At 44.5% G+C, this 26,124-nt stretch overlaps 2 protein-coding genes across 5 annotated transcripts; one reads left to right on the plus strand and one right to left on the minus strand.

Annotated features, from left to right (window-relative positions):
• Positions 1–947: 947 nt before the first annotated feature.
• On the plus strand, positions 948–9,596 carry LOC117639574 (phosphatidylinositol phosphatase PTPRQ-like; the record flags this gene model as incomplete). The annotated part of the gene is given in 12 exon segments (XM_034375388.1): positions 948–1,085; positions 2,599–2,729; positions 2,929–3,039; positions 3,622–3,694; positions 4,397–4,500; positions 4,611–4,782; positions 5,372–5,579; positions 5,688–5,791; positions 5,963–6,081; positions 6,872–7,061; positions 8,199–8,382; positions 9,390–9,596. Coding segments are annotated over 12 exon segments (1,649 nt in total), but the record flags the coding sequence as incomplete, so codon positions are not given.
• Positions 9,597–12,047: 2,451 nt separating this feature from the next.
• Positions 12,048–15,853, minus strand: LOC117639329 (glutathione S-transferase 1-like). Of its 4 annotated transcripts, none has more exons than XM_034374892.1 (6): positions 15,832–15,853; positions 13,437–13,588; positions 12,807–12,865; positions 12,587–12,725; positions 12,314–12,481; positions 12,048–12,238 (listed from the first exon to the last, which is right to left on the minus strand). In XM_034374892.1, exons 2-6 carry the CDS (start codon positions 13,575–13,577, stop codon positions 12,083–12,085), a joined length of 663 nt encoding a protein of 220 aa, XP_034230783.1. In that variant the 5' UTR covers positions 13,578–13,588; positions 15,832–15,853; the 3' UTR covers positions 12,048–12,082. The 4 variants fall into 4 exon arrangements, with proteins under 4 accessions (XP_034230783.1, XP_034230779.1, XP_034230781.1 ...); XM_034374888.1 differs by lacking the exon at positions 15,832–15,853 and adding an exon at positions 14,096–14,268; XM_034374890.1 differs by lacking the exon at positions 15,832–15,853 and adding an exon at positions 13,727–13,810.
• Positions 15,854–26,124: the final 10,271 nt, after the last annotated feature.

Below are 26,124 nucleotides of genomic sequence, written 5' to 3' on the forward strand. Positions count from 1 at the left end.
ATTTGCATAATATTATGCTTGAAAACGCATAAATTTATACTAATTCACGCACAATTTTGTGCACGACGGCACAAAAGTTTAAAATTATGCATCACCACGTACAAAATTGTACATAAACATTTAGTGTGTACAACGCTATAACTTCCGAACTAATTATCTTAGAATCGTAGGTTTTTACCATTCTATGTAAAGACTCGCCAGCAGTCTGGGAAAACAATAAAAACATTTTTACCAAAAAGTGGACTGAAGTCCCTTTTTCCGAAAACCAGTGATTTTTACACTAGATTCATATAAATTCAAGTTAGCTATCTCCTATTGACAATGTTTCTATCGGAGTCAGGTCGACTTCAGCTGAGTTGTTTCCATTTTCGGTTAAATTGAGAGCGTAAAAGGGATCAAGTTGAGTAACACTCTTTTTCCATGAGAATTTTCTCTTTAACTGCTGGAAATCAAGTCAAACAATTTCCATTTCTAAAGCACAATAATGTAGGAAAAAGAAAATAGGGTATTTTAACGAATCCCTGGACCGGAAGTCAAAAAACAAATGTATGAACTGAAACGGCTTCTGCGCAGACGCTGCCTCAGAGTGGAGAAGGGGACGTCTGCGCATGCGCAGAAGCCGTTTTGGTTCTTACATTTGTTCTTTGACTTCCGGTCTAGGGATTCGTTAAAATACCCTATTTGGAGATAAGCCAAGTTATTCTTCTCTTCCCTTTCCTGGATCACATATAAAGTAATGATTTTGACCCAGAAGTTCCCATGTGCCTGAAATGGTCCAGATACCTGACGTCGAGATCTGCCTTGCCACAGGCCTCTACGGTTTTTTCCCACATCGATGAAGTGTAACATTGGGCTACGGGAAGCTGTGCTGTAACCATCATTGCGGCTATAAAGATGAACTCTGTTAGAATTCTTGTGGTTTGAAATGCACTGTATCTGAGTTTCAGTGTGCAGTCCGGGACGTTACGGAGCAAATTGCACTGAGCCATGTGGGCAATGCAGCGGTCAGAAAGTTTGCGACCCCTTCACCGGCATCTGTCCGCAGGGATGTTCCACTGGATATGTTCCTCCGCACTGCCACCAACGTAAGTCGCACGTATGATTCTGTCTGGGGTAACATCAACTATTTCTCAAATCACAGCATCTGGAAGGTAGGGACTGGCTTCGAATGTAACTCGTTTGTTGCCTACAGAATTCATAATTGTTTCTGAATGTTGCAATGAGGGTGTTTCATGCTTCTCAACGCATAGTGACACGGATCCCTCCACCCTCGCGCGCGGGGTAGCGCCGGCAATACTCCCGTCAGGTCCTACCGGCCGCTTGGCTGCGCTAGGCGAGCCTTTTGCTGGGCCGGGTTCGCGGGGATGCCGCCCAGAGGGCGCTACGGCATTAGGGCATCCGTTCCCTCTCGAGTGCTGCTGTACGGTCTACACCACTTATAAGATGTGCCCATTTTCAATAAAGTTGTCTTGTGAATCAGACCCTCTCTCTGTGTTTTCTGGCGGAGGAGAACCCGGGCGCTGGCGGCTTCGAGCTGCCGCCCCACCCCAATTTTTGTGCGCATCCTTCCAGTGCAGGCGGTCCTCGCCGCGCAGGAGGGAAGCTAGGTCGCTGGCGGGCATTGCCCAGCCGCCCCCACCAAGTGTCCGAGTGCTGTCGCCGCTACCTTTGGATTACCTGCGAGCCGAAGACTACTGCTGCAGCGTTCCGCCGCCGGCGGACGGTCGCCCTGTTGTCGCCATGGCCCGCTCCGGGCTCCTGCACCTCGCCGGCGACGTCCGACCTCAGTATCCGTCATGGCGCGACCTCGACGTGGACGTCGTCACCGTGCTGGCGTAAAGCACCGCGCTCGCCTCGCGACCCGACCGATTGAACCGCCGCCGCCTAGCCGCGACCCGCTTGGCTTGTTTGCTCCAGAGGACCGCGCCTCCGTGAAGCAGCGCGTTGCGACGCCGCCACCCGCGCCCGCCGCGAACGCCCCTCGGCGATCCGTCCGCCCCGCGGGGCAAGCCCGCGAGCTGCCCGGACCCCCGGTGAACCGGGTCTTGTTCCGCGACGCACCGCGACGCCGAGACCGCGCTCCGGCCCCGAGGCCGTGGAAGCTGACGCCGTGCCCAGTGGACACGCACGCCCCGTACGACAGTGCGTACGACCGCGACCAACCCGGCTTCGATCGTCGAGATCCGCGCAGCTTCCCGCCGCCCCTAGTGCACCGGGCCTTGTACCGCATTAACGGTGTACAAGTCTGCTTGCGTGGCCGCCGTAAACCCACGACTTCCCCGACGCGGGTGATTCCGCTGGAACCCGCCGTGCCGCGGCCCGCTGTGGCCCCCTCGACTTGTGCCCCGAAGCAGTCTCGCGCCCCGCACATCACCTTCCTGGCGCTCTTGGACTCGTTGAGCAAGTCCAGCTCGCGCCCGGGGTTGAGGGACTCCCCCCGCCCTCTAAGGGAGTCTCAATAGGTTGAATAGTTGCCAACAAATTTGTTAAAACGTGTTTGTTGGTTTTCGTACTTAAAGAATTTAAAGAAAGAAGAGATAAGCGGCAGCAAGACTTAGTAAACGGGAGATGATTTTGATGACGTCTCGCTTGTTTCAGCGATGAGTCATTTAATTGGCGGCGTCAATACATCGGCTGTGACGGACTCTTCTTTCACCGGGCATATTTCCCTTGATCCCATGTTGATGGCAGGCACAGGTTCTGTACACTTCTATGAGCTTCATTACAAGGTTAGTTGGACGCTCATCGTGGCAAGAACGAGCCAGGTGTATGTGCATTGTAGTTGCGTTCACTCTAAGGAGTGCGTTGCGAAGGATACTCATATACCGATACCCGAGCTGTTACTCATTGAATTAAGAACACAAGTTCTAATGATCTGCCCGACTCATTTTGGCTTAAAGTTGACCTCAGATATTTTCGCCTTCTCAGGAAGAGCAGAAATTGGTGTGGACACCTGGATGCCTTGGTCAGCTAAACGGATCCGAAACTTACGACTGTTCCGTCGATGGGCTCCGGCCAAACACGTCGTACCACGTCAGGGTGCACTCTGAGAAAAAATGACGGTAAATCCTGGATAATTTTTTTGCCAACTTTACCGTACTTCAAAAACCAGTATCCACCGTACAGTCTACAGGATTTACCGTACTTGTTTTACAAAATATTCCGTAGTCTTTTAACAGTAGTTACCGTTCTTCCGTACAGTCCATGCCGTAAGAAAGACCAGATCTGGTCCCAACAAAGGCCGCTTCCAAGAATTGTCCACATCAGGATCTTGAAAAAAGGGGGTCGACCGACTGAAAAATTTTATTGCACCTTTGGATAGGTCTCGTCAAGACCTTTCAACGAGTGGTCGGAAGGGGGGTCCAGGAGTCCGACTTCAGCAGTTTACGTACATCAGAATCTTAAAAAAGAGGGTCAACCGACAAAAAAAATAGCAGTTTTTGATAGGCATAAGTACGGTATTGCCGGGGGAAAAGTACGGGATTCCCTGTAAAAAAAGTACGGTGTTCCCTGTAAAAAAGTACGGCATTGCCTGTAAAAAATGACGGTATTGCCTGTTAAAAAAGTACGGAAAAGTCTGGAGTAATCAGTACAGGATTTACTGTGATCTTTTCTCGCAGTGTGTTACTCCTAGATACGAAGATGGAGGGCTTCTCGAATGTAGGGCACATCTCTGTTCGGACGGAGGGTGAACGTGAGTATTGTTGTGCCCTCATAAATCCTCATTTTAGGTTACTGTGAATCCAAAAGTTATTCGTCACTTTCAAAAATAATCAAGTCAGCCGTTTTTTTGTTATTTATTATGAGACCTTAGACTCACAGTTGCTGAGTTGGGAAGGCTTAGACAGGAATGTTAATGTTGGCTTCCCCAAAATTTCCTTACGAATATCCGAAAGGTTTCAGCAGTACACGGTGAAAATTTGTTGTCAGTTCATGACCAAAACGTGGATGACATTTTCATCTCTTTCAAATGATGACAATCTCATCACAAATTGAAGACATTTTCATCAAAGCTTCCATACTTATTGCATGGGCGTGAGAACAATGTCATCAATTGTTTTGATGACGTTGCTGTAAGGAAATTAGCCTTGAAATTGCCATCAAGTGACGATTCGAATTTTCTTAGTGAAAGTAGCCCCTTCTAAGGTGCTAGCATTGTCAAGTAAACCTTTTGCACTACACTCAAACCTGCTATTGAATCTTACCTACCCAATATCCTTTTTCTCAGGAATCTTGAAAATTTTCATGGGACATCATGGAGTGCACTCCACATCTTTACTGTGGGTTTTCATGTTTATCTTAACTTGATGGCAGAATTTTTCTTGAATGTGGGATTTACAGTTGTGAATAACCTTAATAGACCACCGAGCTCTTACATTAAATTCTGGTTTCTCAGGACAACTGAGCGATGTTGTGGTTAGTGACATCACAGCCACAAGTTTGCGCGTGTCGTGGACTTCGCCAGGCCCACCCAACGGTGAATTCTTTGTCATGTATCAAGTATGTGAATGAAACCACCGAATAGGTTTCCACTGATCTGGAAAACAACGAGCAGATGACATGTTGGCAATTTTACCCCTCTGTAACTGAGGACGGCTCTTTTTTTACAGTGCGAGGCGCTTTTGGGGTGCCCCAGCGAGTCCTGCGAGCACGCCAAGGGAACCTTGATTGTGCGCAGCCAAACCGTGGTGCTCTTCGACCTTGTTCCTTTTGCTTCGTACCTCATCATGGTGTCAAGGGATGGGGAGTCTGAGACGATTGGTGCAACCACTTTGACTAAAGGCAAGATTCTCCGTAGACGCTGCCAAATCTCCAGAACATTGACCACCATCATCAGCGCTGTTAGGCTTCAAGAGGCGCATCGCTCTAAATTCTTGTTAACTTTTTATGCTTAAATATTCATGCACAGATATACGTGCGTAAGGCGTGCATAATTCTTGGGCATTTTATGAAAGGAACACGCGTACAATGCACACACTGTCAAACCAAACGTGGAGAACTCTACATTTGAAATGCGGAGGAATGGAATTTACAGTCTCCACACTTGGAAGTGCAGAGCTTGCAGCCTCCAACTTCAAACCTGGAGTTGTCCACGTTTGCACCATGCTACGAGATAGGGGCTCTGTGGGCTACTCTACACTTGAAGTGTGGAGACTGCATACTCTGCACTTCCAAGTAAGGTGACTTACTCCACACCAGGAAGTGTGGACTTGTCCACGTTTGGTTTCACAATGCACAGATGCATGATATTATGAACACCTACACGAATCTGTGCATCATACCTAAAATATAATTATGCATTGAAAAAATCCACAAGAATTTAGTCTGACCACTTCTTGCGAAATGCACCACGTTTGTTTTCTCAGTGCAGTTCCTGATGCGGTGGTGTCCGACCTGCAAACTGCGCTCGTGACGAACGAAACGGCAGTCGTGCGATGGCGGCCACCGCTCGTCTGCGCCCTTCTCAACGGGCCAGCGAACAACTTCCGGTGGCAACTCTTACCGGCTGTGCCACTTGGAGCACTGACACCAGTACCCGAACGATCTGGATCTACCAACAATATGGTATTAATGCTAAGGTGAGCTTCTTTGTTGCAACATTACCTTTGTGTGTTGAGAGTGTTTGAATGCCACTGACGTGCTTAAAAAAAAAGTATAAATAATTCATGTATAAATCTCTATTATAGAGACTTGGAATCTCTTAAGGCATATGAACTGCGAGTCAGCATCGTCAACGCTGTAGGTAACTCCAACAAGTGGGCCACTTTATTATTCAATACAACTAACACAGGTAAGAGAGAAAGAGAGCATGAGCATATAGGCCGAAGGCCTCCTCGCTACTCAAACATTGGCTTTTCTCCCAACACACGTGTTTTCCAACATCAGTGTTGCACGGTGAACATTTTCTCCTTGCTGTGATGTTCTACGGTACCTCATGATGTACTCTCTCTGTTTTGTCCAGTACCTGATGCTCCTCGCGAGCTAGCCGTGTACCGCCTGAACGCGACCACCCTTTGGACGCACTGGAAAGTTCCAGCCATACCCAGAGGTGTGATTCGCCACTACGTTGTCACTGTGCTGGTAAGCACATTGTATTTCCCATTCTGTAAATAATAAAATATGCACTAATTTTGGGCGTGTAAAATGAAGCATGTAGCAATCAGTCAAAAATGCACCTAAATTTTGAAGCGAACAGTTGAAGTAAATTAAACTAAAGCTCATCTAAAAACCCCGAAACTCATTTGTTTTAAAATCGAATCTTGTTCAGATGTCTTTTAAGGTACCCCCACCCCCCACTGTGGCTAAAGGCTACGGAAAATTCTGTTAACAGCTTTTGGTAATTCTACGTAGCCCCCTTGTCAATATTCACCGTAGGCTCTTCCAGTATTCTCCGTAGGACCTTACAGTGATCTCCGTAGGACTTTATAGTCTTCCAGGTCCTACGGAGGACTGTGCGGTCCTACGGAGAATATTGATAAGAGGGCTACGGAGAATCCTGGCAAAACAATTAACAGAATTTTCCGAACCTTTTTGCCACAATGCCAAAAAAAAACAAAAAAAAAAAAAACGAAGTTTGGCCAATGTTGGGGACGCAGCCTTTCTACATTACAGACAAATCTTTTGTTTGTGTTGTCTGCGTCAGGTCAGGTCATTACACCGCAGTTAGTAAAAAGAACCCGTATGCAGTATGCGGGGTATGCACCGCCTCTTAGTAAGTCGGGTCGCTCTCCTAAATAGTACGCAAGTTGGCCGAAACGCTCCGAATTTTACCTGTTGATTGTTTCGGCCTGTTTTTGCTCAATTCTGAAGGTGGGTCACATGTTAGACGAGTGCACACCCTCTTGCTTAAATTGATTTTCTCTGATTTCAGGATGCTCGGTCAGAGCGCAAAGACGTAGTTTCGCCTACTAGTGTGTGTCCTGCCTGGCCGGATCTAGTCTGCCACCAAGTGGGTGGCTTGAAGCCTCACACTGAATACAATGTGGTTGTCCAAGCCGTCAACGATCTGGGCGATGGACTTGGTGCACCATCAGCCGTGAAGAGAGCTACAGAAATTGGAGGTTTGTGACACTTTCCACCTCTTTCTAGGACGAACCACCGTTTCTTTACAAAGGGCTAGGGACATCAAATTGTAACATTTCTGTACAATGACCCAGCTACAGAAAAATGTAAGTTTTTGATCTAGGGCATAATATTATCAAAACAGGGATAGATATGCCAAATTGTCAAGTTCAACTTTGTTTGGAAATACGTTTACCGTTCAGAGAAAGAACACTTAGGGGGCAGTAGCGTCTTTTGCAAGTGTTTTGACGATTTTCGAACCTCCTGTTCAGACGTTAATAGAAAGATAAGTATGAATGCCAGAGGCAAACGGCAGGCACCATTTGAAAGATAAAAGTTTTTACAACATTTTCAAAAAAAAATATTTTGTTTTAGCATTGAATTAGGATGTTTGTGTCTATGCAAAAATGGTCTGTAAAATTACATGGTGTCACTGCGCGCACGATTGCAGCCAAAGTTTTAAACTTTTTACCAATCGGTAAAATGCATCTGAAAAAGCATGAAATTGCCCATAAAATGACCCTTGGGTTTCAATATTGGGCAAGAAAAACTATTGAAACGCTCATCTTCAACTTAAGATCGAACGAACCACATTTTTTCTGGCCCAATATTAAACCCAAGGGTCATTTTATGGTCAATTTCATGCTTTTTCAGATGCATTTTACCGATTGTAAAAAGTTAAAACTTTGGCTGCAATCGTGCGCGCAGTGAAACCATGTATTTTGCAGACCATTTTTGCATAGAACACAAAACATCCTAATTCAATGCTAAAACACAATATTTTTTTTTGAAAATGTTGTAAAAACTTTTATTTTTCAAATGGTGCCTGCCGTTTGCCTCTGGCATTCATACTTATCTTTCTATTAACGTCTGAACAGGAGGTTCGAAAATCGTCAAAACACTTGCAAAAGACGCTACGCCCCCTTAAAAGGTAGTAAAAAAGTGCAGCGGGGCGCAACTAGAAAAAAATCAGAGGAACATTCTGCGCCTCATGAACAAATCAGACGTTAACGTTTCGGGTAACGTCGATGAACTCTGCTGTGAACACTGCTTCAAGATCCCTCCCTGGAGATGAACTTCCAGTGAGATGAAACCCTAAATGGGTGGCAATACCTTTCTTTTTTTTCTGCCCGCAGTACCGCAAGCTCCGAAAAACCTGCTGCTTTTGGAGACACACCCGCGATCTTTGGTCATTCAGTGGCAGCTCCCCGACTTCATTAACGCTGACCTGAGCCACTTCGAGGTGCTGGTGACCCCACTACGTGATGAGGCGGGACGACCACGAAGGGAGGAGATCGAGGTCACCGAAGAGAAGCCAGTGTGCGTACTAAATAAATGCATATTCAGTAACCAACTACACACTAAATGTTTATGTACAATAGACCATTCTAGTCGTGGCCGAGTGAAGAACAAGAAGAATCACAAAAGTGTACTTTTTTGCACTTTGAACTTCAAATATTTAATTCCCCTTGCTTGGTAGAAGTTAAAGAAAATATTTTCTAGCAAATGCAACATATTCGGAGCGAATATATGCATTTTAAATGCCCTAAATGGAGTCTTTTGTGGTTCTTCTTGTTCTTCACTCAGCCACACTCTTAAAACCTTACGAAGTATTTTGAGCATACATATAACAAACTAAAATACTTTGTTATACGAAGAAATAGTTCGTAAATTACGAAGTATTTTCTTTGTAAGCTTACGTATGCTCAAAATACTTTGTTATACAAACTACTTTTCTTTGTAAGGCTGAAAATAGTTTGTAAGGTTTTCTCAGTGCACGAATAGAATGGGATGCATAATTTTAAACTTGTGTGCCGTCGTGCGTGCGTGAATTTGCATGAATTTATGCATTTTCACGCATAATATTATGCAAATTCCCCGCATGCACAAAATCGTGCAAGTGGCACGTACAAAATTCTACATAAACATTTACGTGTACAGAACAAAAGATACATTATTGGGAGAATCCTCTTGCGAATAACCGTAACGCGATGCCTTTCGGCTATTTGATTTTGAACGATGATTGAAAAAGGTAGTGGATGTGGGGAACTCTTCTTATGTCAGCTTCACTGTCAACTGAGATTGTACTTAGAGTAACTGAGAGTAGTGTCAGAGGTAAACTGTAAGGAAACATCTTGAAACGCTTCACAAAGAAGTAATTCATGAGTTTTCGTTTTTCACTCATATAACATCTGAGAAAACTTGCATGAATTGAGCTTGGTGGAGCGTCTTCTTGCACCGGTCAAGAGTTCTCTCGCATTTTGTTACTTTCCAGTGAAATCGAAGTGAAATTAGGACCCTTGTTAATCACTGTCTTCCATTCGCAGGTACGTGCACACTATCACCAAGCTGAAGCCGAACACAACTTACAAGATTGCCGTGCGTTGTGGCTGGAATGGACAAGAGGCGTACCTTCGTTCGACGAGCACTGCAGCCGAATAAACGTCTGCAGTTTGTTGCCTTTCACGTCGTCAAAGAAGTTTGCTTATCTGAGAATTTTGATGTCACAATAAAGCGTTCCAGGTAGAACTCAATTTATTGTATTAATTTAGTACAAGTATATTTTCGTTTTCACTCGCGCAGCAATAGGGTACTCCGGAGAAGAGCTGGGCCGGAAGTAGAGAAGAAATCTAGAAGAACAAACGCCCGGCGACGCAGACGCTCACTCCCACAAATTTAGCATACATTGTTCTTCTTGATTTCTTCTCAGTTTCCGTTCTAGCTCTTCTGCCGAAGTGCCCTATTCGGCACAATTCATTATGACATTTCTCTCAGGAGCCGTCGATGTGTTCATCCTTCCTCCCACATGCCATAATGAAACGAGTTTGTACTATGTTTCAAAATATGTACTTTTTGAGGTCGTTTCTCGGACAACATTTTAAAGTACGAAATAGTATTCCAAAGGATACAAATAAATTGTAAACAGGAGGCCGGTAATGACTTGTTTGTTCACAATATGTCAAAGTTGGGGTGCTGATCGTCAAGGACTCTGGCTTTCGGTGCTCTCCAGGAACGTTACGTCACGTTGAAACAAATGTGACAAAATGTCACGTTTCTTTGAGTTTCATGTCACATTCTTTGGATGTATATCGGTTATAAATTAGCTTATTCACATTCAAACGAATGTGACACAATGCTCCATAGAACGTGACATTTTTGTCACATTCGTTCAACTTGATGTCACGTTCCTGTGAGTGGATTTAACGTCAAACTCCATGCGCACCGCCGATCTCTGTGCCGTACAGAGTTAAGACCATGGTAAGGACTTCAAACGAAACACACAAACTGTGTAAACTCTCTGGGTCACCAGTACGGACGTAAAAAGTACGTTCATTTTCAAGGGGGCGCCCACTCGCGAAATCATGTGTCCACTTGAGCGACCGAAATCTCTGGAAACCTGAAATCTTTTTCCGAAAAAGGCAAAAAACAACGAAATTTTAAGGGGGGACCCTGGTGAAACTTTCAAGTAGGCTTCAAAATAATCCCAGAAAGTTGAAACTTTGCTTAATTATTAGGTTCATTATGGTGAGTTCCCAAAACAAAATTCAATCCAAAATGTTGAACGGTCTCTGAGAAAAGTGGCTTTTTAGTGTTTTTTAGAGCGTTGGGGAAAAATCTTCCTGTGTCTTTCAGTGGGACGGAAAGTCTTGAAAATGTTTTTGGGTTATCCTTAAGATGTATTGAAGAGACTTTAGTGACGGAATTTTCAAATTCAACTTCTGCCCTGAGATATGAGTTTTCAAATTTTAACATATAAAAAAAAGTGAATTTTTTCACTTTTGTCAAACTTTCAGGTGTGTTTTAAAAAAAGTAGGGCTGATATCAAGATTCCGTCACTAAAATTTGTCGACAAGTCATCAATGAATAGAGTCCATGCAATACGACTCATGTAGGTGTCAACCAGGAACGCAGGAAGTCTTTCTACGACAAAATTTTTTGTCGACTGAGCAAAGCTGTGAAGTTGAGCGTAGAAGCCAACGACAACTGATCTCAATGTTATTTCCGTCCAAATGATAAAGAGACTATCCACTTAGCTTAAAGGTGTTAAACCTGTTGAATCTGAAAGCTTCTATGCACATATTTATCTATAAACTTTAAAAATACTATTTTTGGCAATTTTGGCGATTTTTTCACCAGGGTCCCCCCTTAAGCGTAAAATCGGTCGAAATCTTTCGACATTCCACAAAATCTCTGAACTTTTCAGAAGCCTGGTGTCCTCAAACATCGAAAGTGGTTGCTCCCTCGGTCACTGTCCTTGAAAAAAGTCTGCTTCAATTGACCGTAAATACGTTATTTTCTGCACATAGCATTTTTGCCATGACAAGTGGAAGTCACACTGAGAGTCAACATGGACGGCAAGCTTGCTTATTACAAGTCGACTGCTCATTGGGTTTGCTGTGAAGTAACAGCTGTGATGATCAAATTATGTCGGCAAGTATTGCGCCATTTGACGACCAGCGGGTGACTGAGCCAGCAACGACAAACAACGTTTATTTAAGTGATTACATCGCCTTATCTTGCATCACACTATCAGAGTACGATAGAACGAGAAACAGGACCTTATCTGATCAAGACCTTAGCTGCTACAAAAACCAGAATCAAGGTGGCCAAAGAGTAAAAATAGCCCATGCGATTGCCTTGTGAAAACCAACAAAGTTTGATTAAGTTCTGGTGTCGAATACGGTATCCAGTATCACTGCAAATCCAGTGGTAAGTTTGCTTGCCACAAATTTGGCAAGCCGTTTTGAGTGCCAAAATTTGGAAAGCTTTGGTCGGCACTCTTAATGAGCTTGCCAAATTTTGGCAAGCTGGGGAGTATTTCCGGGCCAAGCTTGCCAATTTCTGGCATTCAAAACGGCTTGCCAAATTCGTGCCAAGTAAACTTACTACTGGCATTGTAGTGATGCAATACTACCCAAAATGATGATAAAATGCAGATTGGAATGAATGCATCATGTTAAAATAAAATGCAACTTTACATCAGCTTTATTGGGATAAAATTAAAAGGTTGCACGTTAAATTAAGAAGTGTATTTCTTGCCGAGCGTCTTAGAAAGTAAATCAACAATTTGCTTCACGTAGACTGTGTTGATTTCGTCGAAGTCGGGAAGTTCTTTTTCACACCGTCGCAGCCAGGCAGCTGCCTTAGGCTTCAAGGTCAAATCCGGAATCACAGCCTGAGTGAGAGAAGCAATCATACGTGATCTGAATCCTAGCCGAGCAAACCAATGCGAAAGGACTGATGCACTTACTACGAGGTGGAAAACACTGGTCGCGCAGCAGCAGTCTGCAATGGTAGGTTTACTTCCGGCGAGCCAGCCTCCCTCGTGGATCATGCCCTCCATCAGGTCCAGAGAATCTTGCAAACTCTGGACCTTCGCCGGTGGCATCTCCTTTGCATTTTCTGTGAAGATCGGTTTCTGGAAAGCGAGGCCGTCGTTTGTGTCGTGCTTGCTGCGGACTCATTACCGACTCACCTGTGCTCCTGACAAGCGTCAGAGGTTTGGACGGTCGGTAGGACTTACCACGATGTCCTTGTGCCTCCCAAACAACATCATGTTGTCAAAGTGCAGGCGATGTTGGATGGTGGCTCTCTGCTTGATGTCCTTTGGGTACCAGCTGTCGTTGCCAGCCTTGTCGCCGAGGTACGTCAGGATGGCGTGGCTGCAACAAGCACGCCATCAGAACAACTGGACCAGCACAGCCCAGTGAATACCCTTTAGTCAAATCTCAGTTTTAAGTCACCTTTCCGAAAGGAAGAAATCTCCATCCTGAATGAAAGGTACAGTGCCCTCTGGATTTATCTGCAAGCAAATAAAAATTAAATTTCAGTTGGAAGCATTAATTCGACACATGGTAACGTGCAGCTAAAGAATTATATATACTGTTATTCAACGATTGTGACGTCACATTCGTTAAAATGTGGATTTTGTCACGTTTTTTTTTAATACGGTGTCACATTTGTTTGAACGTGACACGGCCATCTGATGCGGGTGCCACATATTGGTTTAAACTATGTGTCATATATTCAGGAACGTGACAAAATTAACTCACATTGTGACGAATGTGACATCACTATTCGTTTGTTAAATAACAATGGAGACAAAGACACGCTATTGCCATGGTCTACTATTTCAATTTAATGTCTAACAATCAATTTTTCTGCCAATAACGTTTTCTGAACGAAGACAATTGGTGGGAGAAGTGGGAAGGGGACTTATCTCTGTTCCCCTTACGCCTTAATGGCCGTATGGAGGCAGGAAAACCAAATGAAGGTTTCTTTTTGCATGGTAACCTCAGGCAAAAGGCTTAAAATCTTTTGAACACACCAGCGTGGTCAATGAACAAAATTGCCGATTGTTTAAAGTTACTGACCTTCATCAAATCCGGCTTCTTATGCTCTCCGCTCATCAAGTCGACCAACTGGAACTTGTACTCGATGCCCAAAGCCTTGCACGTCAAAAGGACGGAACGTACCGGCGGGCTGATCTGGTGGCCGTACACAGTGAGGACCATGGTGGAGCAGACTGTACACACAACACAAAATCAACTACACCGAAAAACAGTATTTCTGGACCTGAGACCTTTCTCTCACATCGAGAGATGCTCTCGGAGTATCTGAGAGCGTTTCATCAATGTGACACACATGCTCTCGGATACAGAACCTTTTTCCGTAAATAGGTGAGTTCCGGGCAGAAGACTGCTCGGGACACAACTCAACTCAAAGTGACACTGTGGCAAAAAGCTACGGAAAATTCTGTAAACAGCTTGTGGTAATTCTCCCTAGCCCCCTTATCAATATTCTCCGTAGGCTATTACAGTATTTTCCGTAGGACCGCACAGTATTCTCCGTAGGACCTTACAGTGATCTCCATAGGACTACATGCAGTCTTCCAGGTCCTACGGAGAAGACTGTGCGGACTTACAGAGAATACTGTACGGCCCTACGGAGAATACTGTAAGAGCCTACGGAGAATATTGATAAGAGGGCTACGGAGAATCCTGGCAAAAAAAAATAACAGAATATTCCGTACCTTTTTGCCACAGTGGAGAATGGAAGCTGTTCGTTGGGATGACGGCAGGCGACTGAGCACTAGGCAGGCCGCAACCAAGGCCATGGCCCCTCCACCGGGAGCGCTATTCTATGCCGTGACTGTACAAGCTGACAGCAGCCGAAACTTCGATGCTGACTTATGTTGCCGCTTCCACGCCCCCTTCCATGGACCGCCGTTGCCTGGCAACGGGAGCCAAACAAATCAAAGGTATCCTCCACACCGGACGACGCGCAGTAGGTGTTCTTTTTTCTCGATCATATTTTATAACCGTGACGGGTACAGTTAGCGAGCCGATTATAGATCTTTGCTAAAACTACTATCGGCTAGCTTACGATACTCACTTTACTTAAACGATTTACGAGATATGACCAAAAAACGCATCTGCTGTGATTCGCCCAGCAGGCAGTTTAACTGCGCGGGTAAAACAGTGTCCGGGTTTCCTAGGAATCTGGAAAAATTAGGTCTATTTTACTAGGGTGGGCCTGGCAAACCCACGGGCTGAAATCGTTTTTGCCGTGTGGGCTTTGTTTGCCAACGGCGGTCCACACTGTGAAAATTTTAGTCGTCACTTGATGACAATTTCAAGGCTAATTTTCCTTACAAGGGCGTCACCAAAACGTCACGCCCATATGGGAACAGCAAAAAATGATCTATGAAGTTTGTCCTTAATATGATAGCTTTTGACGAGGTTTTTGTCCTGGTCAACATCCTAGCTTCCCATTTGACCCGAGGGGTGAATCACTAGTGTACTCATGTGTACAAATTTGACCGTACTCGGTGTACTCACAAGTTTTAAAAGGGCGAAATTCTCTAGTTTTTCGACCGATTCAACGTTGAGTGTCGTTAAAAACGCTAAATAGAGCCTTAAAACGTTTAAAATTGTGAAATTTATGAGTAAAGCAAGGTGTACTCACCCGTACTCTTGTACTCATGTGTACACCAGAACGCTGAGTGATTTACCCCTCGATTTGACCGCCGTTGATTTCGTTGACCTTGTGTGAACATTTACGATGTTTAAGTTAGGATATGACAACATATAGCACTGCTATCTCGCTGCTCTTTTCATCATAACTTTAGACTCCAGGGCCCGTTCCGCCTGACGTCTCTCAAGTTGACAGTGGTAGGGTAATGTGGACTTTAAATGTCAAGGTACAATTTTGTCCGAGCTATTGCACGATTTCAAACTTGTGTAACGTTGTGCATAAAATTTGCATAAATTTATGCATTTTTACGCATATTTATGTGCACACGTGCACACTGAGAATAATTGCGAAATTTTGTGAGAAATATTCTTCTTGTGGTGACCAAGTTCTCACCAAATGATGGCATGAATCGTACTTCTAACCTGCCGTGATGAATGAAGTGGGAGAGCATTCTCACACTGAGAAAACCTCACAAACTATTTTAGGCCCCACAGAGGAAATCAGTTTGTATAACAATGTATTTCGAACATATACATAGGCTTACAATTTACGAACTATTTCTTCGTATAACAAAGCAAATTAGTTTGTATTGTGTGTGCTCAAAATACTTTGTAAGGTTTTACGCGTGTACCACTTGATGGCCAGAATTCTCACTCTCACCGCTAACGATGTGAAAATTTCGATTCGCAGCGCTACACATGCGAGAATTTTGGTCGAATGTTGATCCTCAGCGCCACACAGAGGGGAGAATTATATTATATTTCTGACGCTCAAAATGGTTTCATTTGTTACCTTAGAGTTTTCAGCGATTCTCCGAAGGTGCTAGGCTGCCTTTTTCTTCGACTTCTATCCATGGATGGCACTTGATGGCAGAGGCATATCATGCGCGTTTCTGTCTTATCGGCAATGTGGCAATAGGGCCATTGACACCTCACTAATTAAAAACAATACTTTTTTTTTCGTTTCTAAAATGTGTTTGGCAGTGTGGCCCAATATCACGAGGTTGTTGATCGGGTCTGCGAGGTCAACCCAGCCGCTGACTCTACGTTGGTGTTTGGGCCCAAAAGGCCCGCGTCAGCGTAACCGACTGGGCGCGTCGGGGTATCGACGCGTGAAGTAGTGTCTTAGCTCGACACGGGTATCTACCGGTTCCCAGTGCGCGTCACGAGCGGCACGCCAGTTCACACACTTGTCTTGCTCGCGGGGTATCGCCGGGGGCGTAACCCAGACGGTCTGTGAACTATTCCGGGTTAACGGGTACTCGCACTGTTTCACTGTCACTTCACTGGTCACTCGCGTCTCGGTCAAACCTCACGTGTTCTACGGGTTCGCAAGGGATGAAATGACAACAAGAGGGAGTCAATCGGTGATCACTCTAACACACTAGTCACTTTCACGACGGAGTATTCGCGAGGAGGTCTAGGTCTGTCTCGTCTCGATGTTGGCTGAATACTGACTTGTGCCGCTCCAGAGCGGCACCTCGCCGAGGGGGTGCACGTGCTCAATCTACAAGCCTCTTCTAATCAGAGGTACGCCTCCGGTCATTTATCCGGGGCCTATCGCTCAATCGCCTAGCACTGCCGGCCAACGCCTGATTAGTAGGCAGCCCATCCGCCAGTCGCGACAGTTGGCTGGCGGCTTAGTCGGCGCGACGCAGTAGATTGTTTACTGCCTAGGCACGCACTCAGATAGAGCGCCACCTAGCTCGGCCGTGCTACTGAGCATCACAGAGGCGCTGACCTGTGTGAACCGGTCTGCGGGTCTGTGATACCAACCACGACAAGGCTAAGTAAAGAAAAGGTGAGCACGCATAGAGAAGATACACCCTTCAGAAGGATCTCAGAAAGAATCTAAGGGGTGCTTCATGATGAATGTCCAGGACAATCTAACTTTTGCGAGCCTTTTCAAGATTTTGCACTCCGTAAGTTCTCCAGCGCTATGTTAAGGTTTCTGACACTTCGTCTGAGCACGTTCTGTTTTTTTGTTGAATTAATTAAAAACTTCAAACCCTTTCTCCTCCGGTTCCTTTCCCCCTTTTCACTTTCAATTTAGTTTCTTTGTCCTGTGAGCTAACGTCTGTCTGTTTCGCACTGCGACGTGTGTTTAAGCAGATAAAATTGACCTGTGAATTTTTGTGTGACGTGAAAAAGAGGTACACAATCCAACATGTTCACTGACTCAAGGGTGTCAGAGAAGGAGACACGCAGGTGTTCTAACTTCACGATTTTGGACTAACTTTAATCATGTATTATGTAAAAGGCTAGTGCCACAACATTTATGTATTAGCAACTGGTTCCGGTTTTTTTTTTTTTTTAATAAAATAAAAAAAAGATGAAGAGAGGCATCTGAGGTACAACCATGTAAGCTAGGACGGGCTGAGATTGCTGATTTGTATCCCAAGTTGAACTGGCACGCAGGAGAACTTAACAAAAACTTGAATTTATTGCCAAGAAATAGTTTTAATTCGGTGGGAATATCATATGCGCGTCACTGCTTTTTTCCCTTGGCGCTCTGATACTGCAGACAGATGATGAGGTAGCTCGCGATTAGACCGCCTGCCTGAATGAAGACAAATACAGAGCAATCAATACCAAACCCCATAATACGACCGACGACCAATTTTACCTCCTAAAAGTCTCCTCTGACAGTGAAAGTTAAAAAAAAACAAAAAAAACAATGTCCACGTGTTGGGTCCTGTATCTTACCACAGTTTGTTGCTGTTTTTGTTTTTGAACGCTCTACCTGGAGCGTGCCTGCAAGCACGCTCTAGCTAGCGCATGCCTGCCAAGCATGCACTTGCTAGTGCATACATGCCATGTACACGCTTCCTGATGTAGACAACTCCCTATCCCTTGCGCACTAGATGCATGCTTCAGTAAGCGTGTACTTGGCATGTATACACTAGCAAGTGCATGCTTGGCAGGCATGCGCTAGCTAGAGCGTGCTTGCAGGCATGCTCCAGGTAGAGCATACAATGTACGCTTTTGGATTTGTAGAGTAACTGTGCAGTACTACGTATCTTTCACAAATTTTGACGCTGGGGATCTAGTATTTCAGAACTGTACTTTTCCTCAGTTGGACCTTGAAACTGGCAAAAAGGAATTTTGTGTCTTGAAGGGGCTTTTGCCCTGATCTGTGTGCCTCTGCATAAGCACGATTCACGATGGTTGTGCTCATTGAAAACAAGGGTGTGTGTCTGCCTGAGTTCCTTGCATACCGTGAGTATCAGTGGTAGTTCCAGGTTAATGAAACCGAGCAGCCTCACTTTCACTGGTCGTTGAGCCAGATGGTTTGCAAACAAATGCAACTAAAACAGACAAAGAAAAGAATTGATACAAATTATGTGCCGCATGGGGAAAAATAAAGTGCACCTTAGTAAATTTTTTTCAATAAATTATATCGCTCTCTGTGACACATTCAATCGGTTAAGACATAAACTTTAATTCCTTGTTTGGAGAGAAGAAAAAGAACAATTGAGAAAGTGTAATCCAAACAGATACAAGGACTTCCTTTGAATCCGGAAATGCTAGCAAGCATTACATGCTAGCATTATGCTACATACAGGAGATAGATAAAGCACCAATGATCTCTATGGTTATAGGTGGACAGCACTGGACAACGGATTTCCAAATACAGACTCAGGTGAATTACCTCTTGAGCTACTGCTTCCTCGAATTCTACGAGGTTTATAACTTGGTGTACGAGGTCCAGGGTGCGCTCGGCCTTAGAAAACGAAAACACACAGCCAGAACCTCTCAAAATATGAAATGGATGAGTAGGGTAGGGCAGTTTATTACTGATGAATAAGGTGGCTGTGGGGGAGGGTATTTCGCACTCATGGTCAACATTATATTGAATTTTACATTGTGGTACAGAGGCATGTGAAGGCTACATTCTCAGCACATTACTGACTTTTTTCTCACTTATTGCGTATTCGTTTAAGCAACAATATACTTGGTATTTTCTAAGTAAGTACTATGATTAATTTCCTTTGTAAAATTATGTACAAAACTAAATTGTCAGTACATTATTTAATATTTCCTAAGTTGTTCTTTAAAAAAAGAAAAAGTACGGATTATGGTTGCACAAATCACTTGCATCAGCACTGACAAAATGAGTAAAAAGTCAGTAACGTGCTGAGAGCATAGGGAACCAAGAACATGTAGGGCAGGCCGAGGTTGCGGATGTGCAGATTGTTTCCGAGAGCTAATATTGATGTTGCATATGAGCAACTAAAATTTCAGACTTTGGCGAAATTGGAGAGCGTGTCCCTCATGTTCCTTGTGCGCCAACGCCAAAGAAGATTTTTCAAAAATTGATGAAATCTGAGTGCACTGTGAACTTAAATGTGAGCTGAGTAAGAATTAAGTGCGTGAACTGAGTTCACTTACGGCACTTATGTGTGAACTGAGAACACAGTTCGGTTATCAGTGAGACTTATGTTCCTGCGAGGTAGCCGAACACAATACCATGGACACACACGGTAAAAACGGTACCTGGTTTTCCCAGGAAGACTATGGTAGAGACATAAGCGATTTCCAGGGAGTTCCTGGGAAAACCAGGAACCGTTTTTACCGTGCACGTACCTCGTCCGTGACGGACTCTCCCGCGAGGATGCCAGCCAGGACGGCGAGGGCGCGGGGTACCAGCCAAATGAAGCTCAGCAGTGAGGTGGCTGCGGCGCGGTCCGTGTACACAGTCACAAGGTGCTGGCCGAAGTGCACGACGCCCCAAGCGCATCCGATGTACACAGCGGCAAGCTGGGGTCCGAACAGCTCGCCCACCTGTCATCAACTTCACCGTCATTTGGTACAATGATGAATTCAAGGTAAAAACGGTTCCTGGTTTTCCCTGGAACTCCCTGGAAATCAGCTACCGTTTTTTACCGCGCTGTTAATAAGCGGCACCCCTGCAACACGATCACTCGTGTAAATGTTTTCAGAATGTCAGAAACATGTCTGAAATCCTGGTCAAAATTCGCGCACCTCTGGAAGCTGAGATTCTGAAAACTTATGCTGACATTGATGGCCTGAGATCTACAGAATGTCGGAATGAGTTTTCAGCTTTCCGAGGTGAGCGAATTTTGATTCGCTTTTCCGACAGTTTCTGACATCCTGACAAGATTTACTCAAGTGCGAGCGTCCAGAAACTTGCTTTTCTGCCATGTAACCACAATCAGTTCCCAGGAAAAGGCAAGTTTTCCAAGTTAGGAAACCAAGTTAGGCCAAGTTAGCCAAGTTAGGCCTTTGGTAGGTTTCCCCGACCTTTCAGACATCCAAAAACGTCAACACTGCAAATTCGGTGGCAAGCGGCAAGCCGTTACGAATGCCAAAAATATGCAAGCCTAGCTCCGAAATACTCCTGACATTGCCAAAATTTCGCATTCTGAACGGCTTGCAAATTTAGTGGCAAAGAAATCGGTCTCGTACTTTGCAATGATGGCTCAGAGATTGCGACGTGTTGAAGTGATGGCGACAGGGGTCCCAGCCCCCTGCCCGCACACAGAATTGCTGGCTGAAAGGTAGCCATGGCCATAATTTACCCCCGCCAAAATGGGCACCCCGCACCCAGACCGTCTCTTGACCGAGGATTCTTACCCGAACGACCAAGTTGCTTGCTGATCGATGCAGCCTCCACAGACGACGCACCTTTCGACAAAAAGATGTATACGACAACAATTAAATTAAATTACCAAAAATTGTTACGTATCTGGTTGTTGTAGAAACTTTGCACCAAGAATAAAACATTGAGAGCAGATTGCTTGACGTGTGTATGTGTGGGCGTATGCACCCGTCCTTACGGAGCAGGTTACTTTCAATTTCAACCCTTACCTTGCAAACTCTTACTTTGAATGATCCCATCTGAGCCATTTCACGGAGTGCGCCGTTCACCTGCGGACTCAAGTTAGATTAAATTGAGGCCATGCAACTCTGCACTGTAAAAGTTTGAGTTATCGCTTGATGACAATTCTCAAGGCTCATTTTCCCAACAACGATGTCATCAAAACAATTAATGACAGTGTCACGCCCATGCAGGAAGGATGGGAGCTTTGATGAAAATGTCATCAATTCGTGATGAGATTGTCATCATTTGAAAGTGATATAAATATTATCCACAATTTTGTCATAATGCGACATCACATTTAGACCGTGTAATTCGGCGCAACAAATGCGGCAAGTGTCTCCAAATATCTTCCAACCCAAGAACTATTCATCAGATAGAGTATTCTCAACGGCACTGGCAAGCATTTTCGGATCGTTTGTACATTTGACCATGAGAACACTCTCATTCCAGGAACGTGACATCACGTTGAAACGAACGTGACAAAATGTCACGTTCGTTTGAGCATTGTGATACATTCGTTTGGGTGTTGAATTGGCCAAAAACCAGCTTGTTTACATTCAAACGAATGTGACACAATGCTGCAAGACACTTTGTCACGTTCGTTTCAACGTGACGTCACGTTCCTCGAGTGAGAGTGAAAAACCGACACACACCCTCAGATTCTTATGATGAAAGGGTCATCGTAACATACGTTGAAATGAGAACATACGTACCACAATAAAATTCATGCGTAATACGGTGAAATTCAAGCGTAATACGATGAAAAATTAAGCATAGTTACGAATGTGCAAATTTATGCGTACCTTACGATGAAAAACCATCGTAATAGGTATAAAAACGACCATAAGATGTTGAGTGTGCACATAAAAAGCGTTTGACAACACTTTGGTTGCTTTAACGAACCAAAATGCCGTACCCTCACGGCAAAACCGCTTCCAGTTTTCCCACGAACTTACTAGAAATCACCGGTATTTGCTGCGGGCTATCTCGGAAAAAAAAAACAAGAAGTAAAGAAAGCTAAAAACTCAAAGTGCTGTATAATATCAATCAATTGATATTAAGATGAAAGGACTCGTTCTTTACTATTATGCAATTGAAAAGTGGATTGTAAATGATCTACATCACCTCGCTTATCCTGCCCCTGTTCGATTCGCATTCGAAGGCGTCAGAGCGCGACACCGTCGGCTGTGACGTCACCATGGGACCTCTAGACTTGAAAGCGTCAAAAAACGCAAAGAGCCTAAAACTGGGTTAAGTGAAAGGCATTTTCACAATACCGGTGACTTAGATATTTGTACTGGAGAGTGCTTTTAAAGTGACAAAGCAAAATAAGAAAGTGAAAAATGTGTTGGGGTTAGTCGCCACGGACCTCCAGAGTAGTTCCAATAGCGCCCACCACGAGCAGATAGAGCGCGCTGAGCTTTGCCTTCGAATGCGAATGTGTTGAGAGAGGCTCTGCCGCTCTACGGTGTTTTGAATTCCGCGCCCCCGCTTCGGCACCCCCGGAGGTGGCGCGCGGAGCGGCCTGCCGAAGTCCAGCCGAAGCTCATTCAACACGATCTTTAACCTGATATTTCTCCGAATTTATCATTGTGCGTGATAAAAAACATTCCAGGTTTTATATAAACTGAATGTAGGAGTTCATGTTCGTAATGGTTAATTTAAGGGTACCATTATTGGTGAAAAGATATAAGAGGTTGAAATGAGGTTAGTTTCGACACCGGCCCCAAAATCTCGTTTTTTACATGTTCGTTTTCTCAAAATTTTCCATTGAAAGTCGAAAAACAATCCGTTTACGATTTACTGACGGACTTTTGCACTTTAAAATGATACCATTGTCTTTTCTGTACATGAAGTTCTGAGATAAATGATATCCTCTGAAATTTTTTTTTTGAGCACAATACTCGTTCTCTTTACTATACCACTTTTCATTTGTTTGTGTGTAAAGAACGAGTAAAAAACGGGACCGTTTATTACGCGTTCTAACCTGCAGATGCCACTGACGCAGGTCAAGCAGAAGACTCGCAAACAGACTGCACTCAAGCGTACATACGCACTCGTCGAGCATGCCGAAGTACGCGATGGCATTCCAGACCACGCTGTCTGCCCCTCCCGGCAGCTGAAGCGCATGGAAAAGAATACATGCACTCTCAAACATAAAATTGACGAATACTGTCTTTTCTAAATAAGGTAACTGATGTTAGTTGAGGTGGTATGTATTTTTTGGCTGAGCGATAGCGAAGCCCTTTACTCCAGTGCGGTTGAAAAGTTATGTCTGTCTGTCTGTCTGTCGGCGTGCGTTTGTGCACTACTCCTCCACTCTCAGCCTTTTACTAACTTTTTCTCATTAGCTTACGCATTTCTGTAAGCCAAATCAATTGTTTTTCATTCTTAGATTTATTACTACTGATATTGCCGTTTTCTTAGAATAAAAATTTTAATTTAGGAACTAATACTAAGTATTATGGTTGCTTACAGAAATCGTTGAGCAAATTTTTTAAGAAAGCCACCCCTTACATTGATGTCGTCCGAATTTGTTTTTGGCCCCTTTTTTTGAAAAACGGAAAAGTAGGATACATGCAACTTTGCCCTCCCTCCATTAAACACAATTTCCGTGTTTACTTTACGGAATAAATCGGAGTTTGGCTTTAAAATGATACCATTGTCTTTTCTGTACATGAAGTTCTGAGATAAATGATATCCTCTGAAATTTTTTTTTTTTTGAGCACAATCCGTTCCCCTTTACTATACCATTTTCATTGTTTCTGTGTAAGAACGATTAAAAAACGGGACATGTTATTACGCGTTCCGAACCTGCAGATGCCACTGACGCAGGTCAAGCAGAGACCCCGCAAACAGACTGCACCAAGCGTTACATAGGGCACTCGTCGAGCTGCCAAATACGAAAAATGGCATTCCAGACCACGCTGTAATGCCCCTCCGGCAGACGAAGCGCATGAAAAGAATACTTTTGCACTCTCAACATAAAATTGACGAATACTGTCTTTTCTAAATAAGGGTAAGGGGGATTTTAGTTGATGGTATGTGTTTTTTCGTCTGAGCGTACGCCGAAGCCTTTCCCGGGGCCGATTTGACCAATTTTGGGTCTGCTGCCCCCTGTCGGCGGCGGTGGCACTACTCCATCCAGTCTCAGCCTTTTCTTCTACATGGGTCGATTAGGATTCGCATTCTGTAAGCTAGCAGGGATACTGGGGTATTTTTTGTCAGAGATAAAACCAGCCATTGAACGTACTGATATTGCCCGTGTTTCTTAGTGGAATTTAAACATTCTTTTTTGAGTTTTGGCATTATTCTGATGTATTATGGTTGGCTTACGAAAAAACGTCTAAAGCAAATTTATGTTAAAAAAGGCGACCCCTTACATTTGATTTTCGGCCCAAAAATCTCGATGTATTTGGCCGTACTTTCTGTTTTTTCATAAAAAAAAATGACGGAGGGACGGGCATATAGTATGATGCATGGTGTGTGTCCGTCCGTTCGTCCGAGGACTTCCCGTGGTCCGATCTTGACCAAATTTGGTATGCAGCCTCCTGGGGTGACCCTAAGAACCGCCCGGTGGCAGCAAATCCGATCCGAGCCCCGGGGGCGCTGCTGCAGGTGCATCATGGTCTACATGGGGTCGAGGAGGATTTTTGCAACGGACACAGCTAGCAGGGCATGTAGGGGTATTTTTAGAATCGGGGCGACGAGACAAAACCAACGGTGCCAGTTTCAAGCGAATCGGAGAAGTTTGGACCCGGGTTCAAATCCCAGTGGGGTATATTTTGAACATTCTTTTCATTCGAGTTTTTGCATTGTTTCTTATGTTTTTGAGGGCGCTGATGACGAAAATAACATCTATTTTGACCCCAGACTCAGGTTCAAACCCGTCAGGGTTAAACAAAGGCGAAATTCACACATTTGTTAATGTACGGGACGGGCTAAAGTTGCCGATGTATATCGCTTCTTTTCCTGTTATTTCGTTTTCCACTAAAAACGTAATTTTCAAGCAGGAATTTCCACTCGGCACAAAGTAGTCCGGAGGTTAGTGGGTACTACCTTGCAAAATGTGATACCGGATACTTGGTATAGTTGTTGTACTAACGCTAAGGATCATTTTAAGAGGTGGAGCCCAGGTGGTCCCCCCTGCAGAGCGGCGGTACAGGCGTTTGCCTATCTCTTGGGTGCATAACTGAAAATATGCCCAAATTGACGTTTGTTGACGGGCTAGTGACCTGATTTTTAGCACGCCATGAATATGGCGTGAATTGGTGCGATGCTTTTGCACAGCACATGACTTGTGATGCCTTCCCATTCCCACGTATTATCATAGGGCATTTTCGTAATGGATTTGCACGAAGGTACAACATGGCTGTGGCATTGCAGGTATGGTGCGATATCTCAGTGCATTGCACCATGCGTGCTATATTCATAGCGTTCGGAATCTCCGTGCATCTGCACTTACACCACAGATTTAATGTGATTTTAGCACACACCAATGGGAGTGTCATTGGTAAGTACACATCTATAGGGTTTAGCTTGTGAGGTGAGAGAGCTTTCTTAAGGACGCTTTTGAGTGCGATAGATAAGTTAAGCGCTTTAGAATCGTACTCCACTTAGTACACTCCTATATAGACTCGACTCGTACTTGTAAAGAACTCGTGTTTTAGCTGTGTTCAAAGTACAAGTACACATCGATGGGTCCCATGATCAAAGACCGATGTCTTTTGGGTCGCTCAAACAAAGACCGATCTCCATTGAGGCCGTTTCTGCATTCGCCGCTTCTTTATCTTGTGGTTCACGCAACAGGCATCCAACTCAAACAATACTTTCCAGGTGACGTTTCAAACATATTAGAGAATGATTATCTGAAACAAATTTGTGTGGAATCAAAACGTAGAGATTGTTCTAGGACTTCAAAATGAACGCGTTGAGCGGTTAGGAAGATCGATCTTTGTTCGAGCGACCCAAAGGACAGCGGTCTTTGTTCAAAGGACCCATCGACATTAGATATTGTTGCGCATCCACAGACGGGAGCTAGTTTAGTCTCACAAATAGCCTTCTCCACGGGGCCTGTGGGAGCACGAGGGCCTGTGCGGGTGAACATTCGAGGTGGGCAGGGAGCTTTTATCACGGTCGTAAGAACCTCTACCTTTGGCTGGGACAATAACGCCCGTTGACTATCGTCTTCGATGCCCCCTGTCTCTCTGCGTTGAAGGTGCAAGGGACTTGCCAAGAATA

The sequence above is a fragment of the Thrips palmi genome, unplaced genomic scaffold (genome assembly GCF_012932325.1).
Source record: "Thrips palmi isolate BJ-2018 unplaced genomic scaffold, TpBJ-2018v1 HiC_scaffold_11, whole genome shotgun sequence".
In the NCBI taxonomy this organism is placed as follows: domain Eukaryota; kingdom Metazoa; phylum Arthropoda; class Insecta; order Thysanoptera; family Thripidae; genus Thrips; species Thrips palmi.

What these genes read in the sequence shown, in the direction of transcription:
- LOC117639329 (XM_034374892.1), bottom strand. Translation starts at nt 13,577, where the DNA reads ATGGTCCTCACTGTGTACGGCCACCAGATCAGCCCGCCGGTACGTTCC. An exon ending in GATTTCTTCCTTTCGGAAAG is followed by an intron (nt 12,726 to 12,806) that starts GTGACTTAAAAC and finishes TGCTTGTTGCAG; the next exon opens with CCACGCCATCCTGACGTACC. An exon ending in CCAGTGTTTTCCACCTCGTA is followed by an intron (nt 12,239 to 12,313) that starts GTAAGTGCATCA and finishes TCTCTCACTCAG; the next exon opens with GCTGTGATTCCGGATTTGAC.